Source organism: Lathyrus oleraceus, chromosome 4 (assembly GCF_024323335.1).
Source record: "Lathyrus oleraceus cultivar Zhongwan6 chromosome 4, CAAS_Psat_ZW6_1.0, whole genome shotgun sequence".
In the NCBI taxonomy this organism is placed as follows: Eukaryota; Viridiplantae; Streptophyta; class Magnoliopsida; order Fabales; family Fabaceae; genus Lathyrus; species Lathyrus oleraceus.
This window is the reverse complement of record NC_066582.1, coordinates 326346241-326350852: the sequence shown is the minus strand read 5'-3', so window position 1 is coordinate 326350852 and position 4612 is coordinate 326346241. Positions and strand designations below refer to the sequence as shown.

At 34.9% G+C, this 4612-nt stretch overlaps 1 protein-coding gene across 1 annotated transcript; it reads right to left on the bottom strand.

Annotated features, from left to right (window-relative positions):
* Positions 1 to 2475: 2475 nt before the first annotated feature.
* Positions 2476 to 3201, bottom strand: LOC127137298 (uncharacterized). The gene is made up of 2 exons (XM_051063768.1): positions 3050 to 3201; positions 2476 to 2953 (listed from the first exon to the last, which is right to left on the bottom strand). The coding sequence occupies exons 1-2, from the start codon at positions 3199 to 3201 to the stop codon at positions 2476 to 2478; spliced, it is 630 nt and encodes a 209-aa protein (XP_050919725.1).
* Positions 3202 to 4612: the final 1411 nt, after the last annotated feature.

The window sequence follows — 4612 nt, the reverse complement described above, 5'->3', positions numbered from 1 at the left end:
GGCATTGCCTTTTTTTTAAGTTTCATCAGGATACAAAACCTCAGTGTGTTAGTTCAAGATAATATCATTTAATAAAAAATGAAATGTTATGGTAGCTTAACAACAAAGGAATCAACATGCTTCATTGTTTGCTCAAACACATATTCTCCAAAATTCATCTTCACATTGATTCCTATTTGGTAGATAAGTTTGGACAAAGCACTATTTATGCTTTAACTATGATTTGTAGGTGCCCAATTTGTTGCACTAATCCTATTCAAAACATCATACTTGACACTCATTCTTCCACAAGAGAGTAAACCTTTCTTGGGCCATTGCTTCACTTGCCCACCAGTTATATCCTAGGAAATCTTGTTAATGGAGGGAACCTTATTAGACCCCACAGACTTGCTTTTTCCCAAATAATCATTAATAATTGGAGGTGAAAACCTCACACACTTCCCTCTTACATACACCTTTTTGTACTCTTTGCTTCCTTCAACATTGCATTCATTAAAGATGTTAACAATAAACTCCATGACTATCTTTTCATAGCAATGACCAATATTAGAGTCAATTCTCATTAAACCAATAACTTTCATCATCTTAAAGATTTCTTTACATTCAAGAGCTTCTTTGCCAAGCTCTCTCTAAGTAATAATCGGTATTTAGAACTCCAATTTTCACTTCTGAACACTTGTTTCAGAATGGAATACGACATTATCCATGAGAGTACCAGGAACATTCACATATATTATCTTCCCACCAACCTTTTTCATTACAGTATGCATAATGTCTAAGACATCTTCTTCATCATTTGTCTCAAAGTCACTTGTTTAAACATGCTTTCGCTTTCGATATTTCTTTGAAGCGATTTTATCTTCAAACTTTCTCTTCTTCCTCACAAACTTATCTTGAGGAGTTTTCTCCTTCACAACTTTAGTATTCTTCAGAGAGAATTTAGGGGTTACACCTTTCTACTTCTTCTTCTCTTTTACCTATCAGCAACATACCTAACTATACTCGTCATCATAGTAACAACGGGTTTTTAATCAATTTCGGTATTTTCATCCACTTCCACTACTTCTTTATCCTTTTCTTGAGTATCTTTTTCTTGAGACTTGGTTACATTCTTAATGATTCTTTTCATTATGTTAGAAATGGGAATGTCATCATCCTTATAAGCTTCCATATTCTTTTTACCTTAAACCTCAACCTCTGTATTTTGTGGGTCTTCTCCCTTCAACTCTTAAGTAGAATCATCTTCATCCAAGATATTATTCAGATATGTCTCAAATGCAGGAATTCCAATAGTTTGTCCAATAGTGGGTTTAGTAGGAGTTTCAAAAAGAGGTTCATCATAACGTTTATCAAATGTTTCACTAGGTGGTTCAACATGTGGCCCAACAGGTGGTTCCCCATATGGTTCAACATTTGGCTCAACATGGGAATCAATGGTGGTTTCAGCAACTTCAACAATATTACCAATGGTATTGGATTTATTGTCCACAAAATCAATATAATTGTGAACATACACATAAGTATCTTTATCAGAGGGACTCACCTTTGCTTTATTCTTCTTAGAGTCAACCTTCTTTGTTATTTCCTCTAAAATGTCAACATGGAGAATCATATGAAGTGAAACAACATCCTTTACCATATTTTGTTCATCAAGATTTCTACTTGACTCATGAACCCTATTTTTCTTTGATGTTCCTTCCCCCCCCCCCCCCCCCCCCCCCATCTTTACACTTAGCATTTTGACCCCATACAAATTGGTAACCGATTTGGGTAAAGAAGATTTAACTTTATTAGAGTTTTGACTATTTTTGAACTGGTTTAAGAAACTTGAGAGAGATAAGGATGAACAGATGTGGTAAAATAGTAGAGAGAGAGAGAGAGAGAGAGAGAACGTAAGGTTGTTTTTGCGTGTGAGGAAGGAGTATTTATGAGAAAATTTTGAATGAGGAGTGATTTCCCTTATTTTTTATGCTGCAATAATCCTAAGAGAGAGAAACTTTCCTTGTATTCTTGTACGCCTCCCTTGCATTAGTTGCTAGAAGTTTTCGCACATGAAAATACTAATATCACCCCTTATCTTTTCAAATTGAGCAACATCTGAGGCTTTAGAGAAAATTTATCCTAGTTTCTTTTCAGTGGCTACATGCTCAAGGTTTACCATTTTATCTTCCATAAGTTCCCTGAGGAAATGATGACGAATTTTAGTATGTGTGGTTCGATTATGTTGAACAATATTCTTTGAAATACTAATAACACTTAAATTATCACAGTATTATGTCATGACATTGTATTCTACATTGTACTCCCTCAACAATTGTTTCATCCATCACAATTGGGTGCAAATGCTCCTCGTAACAATGTACTCAACTTCTGTAGTAGAAAGAGAGACATAATTCTGCTCCATGTTAAACCAAGAGATTAGGTTGTTTCCAAGAAAGAACCAAATGTGTTTTTTCTATCATCATCACTCCTAGCCTAATCAACATCATAATACCCTACTAGTATTGAGTTAGTATCATGAGAATAAAGACTACCATAGTCACAAGTTCCACTTATATATTTCATGATTCTCTTCACTTGAGTGAGATTACTAGCCTTGGGCTTAGCTTGGTTTCTAGCACAAATACCTAAAAATTTGATGTTAAGTCTTCTTGCTTTTAGATATAGCATACTACCAATCATGCTTCTATATAGACTTTTCACAACATCAACACCATTATCATCTATGGATAATTTCACATGTTTTGCACTAGGAGTTCTCTTATGACTTGCCTTGTCAAACCCAAACTTATTCACTATACTATTTGCATACTTGCTTTGAGAAATAAAGATGTAGTCGTCCATTTTCTTTACTTGTAGACAAGGAAAGTCAGTGAGTTCTCCTAGAAGACTCGTCTTAAATTCAGATTGCATTTGATGAACAAAATGTTCCACCATCTTGTTTGACATTTCACTAAAGACAATTTCATCAACATATATTTAGGATATCATGAGTTTTCCTCTAACACTTTTCATAAATAGGATCTTATATATTCCACCTCTCTTGTACCCGTTGTAGATCAAAAACTCAGTTAATATTTCATACGAAGACCTAGGAGCTTGTTCTAATCCATAGAGATCTTTCATCAACTTGTACACATGATTAGGAAAGCTATAATCAATGAATATCTTGATAGCTTCTTCAGATATGATCTTCTTCATGCTCTTGAGGTTTAGATTACCTAGTTTTTGATGTCATAGATTGGTCCCTGCAACCTTGGATATCAAGCATGTTGAAGGTTGATTCTTAATTTGAGATATCCATGCATATAAGATGTCTTTGGACCTTGCACCTTTCATTAACATTTCTTGATTTTTGTTGGTAACAATGAATTTTGACTTGGTGAAGATCACATTCATACCATGATCATTTAGTTAGTTATTCATTCTACCAACAGTACATCATCAAGGCCAGGGAAACCTGGGCAAACCAATTTTCCTATACCCTTGATTTTTCCTCTAGCTCCATCACCCAAAGTAACATAATTATTGGAGTAGGGTTTTAATTCTCCTAGAGGTTTCTTTTATCCAATCATGCGCATGGAGCATCCACTATCAAAGTATCAATCTTAGCTTGATGAAACTCTAAGAGATGTATGAGCTATGAGACATGTGGTTATCTCATTGGGTTTCCACACTTTTTAGCTTGGACGTTCTTGTCTCTTTTTCTATTGAGCCTTCATTTGAAGGTTGAGAAAAACAAGAAAGGTGGGTTTGAATTATTTTGGAAATAAATTTTTTTAGGAAATCAAATTACACACAAAATTTTATACTGGTTCGCTTGAAAATCAAAGCTACTCCAGTCCACCCGGCCAAGGTGATATCTCCTTCAAAAAGGACTTAATCCACTAATCTTGAAAGGTTACATAACCAATCGTCTAAGAGAATAATCTCTTAGCCCTCTCAAGTATTCAGACTACGCAGAGTCACTTGAGGAAATAGTTTAAGCAGAAGTAAATTGTAATGCAAAGTGCTTCTAACAACAAGCAAGTATTACAGAAAATATGAGAGCAAAAGATTTTCACGTAAGAGCAATAACTTTTGAAAAAGAGAGAGAATGAATGATATTTCTGTGTGTCTCAGGTTAGTCTCTCTAGAGAAGTAATTCGTCCTTTATATAGTCGTTGTGAAGGACCGTTGGAGTGATGACTGAATCTTGGTCATTGTAGAATAATTAATGTCATTACTTCTATTGTTTCTTTCTAAAACCATTTTGTCTTCCTCATTATTCCTTTCTTTAAATACTTCCTTTCCATAATGAGATTCTTTTCGGTTACGCGTTCTGGACTTGTGAGTCTGCATCAGAGTTTTGATATATCAGAGTTTGTCTTCGGAGGCTGATTATGTCTGACTTCATCAGAGCTTCTCAGTGCTATAGACTTCTTAAGTATCAGAGTCTGAATCCAGTAGTCTTTTGTCGGAGCTTCTGACTTCTTACTATTTCGTTGGTATCTGCGTTGATCAGAATCAGAACCTTCTGGATGTATTCCTTTCTGAGTGGCATCTGATCATTTAAAACTTTGTATCTGATGTGATTTTGTATCTGATGTATGGTTAGAATCCTGCGTAAATG

Coding starts and splice junctions, on each gene's coding strand:
- LOC127137298 (XM_051063768.1), bottom strand. CDS start 3,201: ATGAAGAAGATCATATCTGAAGAAGCTATCAAGATATTCATTGATTAT. Junction 2,954..3,049: donor GAGTTTTTGATCTACAACGG/GTACAAGAGAGG, acceptor AATTGTCTTTAG/TGAAATGTCAAACAAGATGG.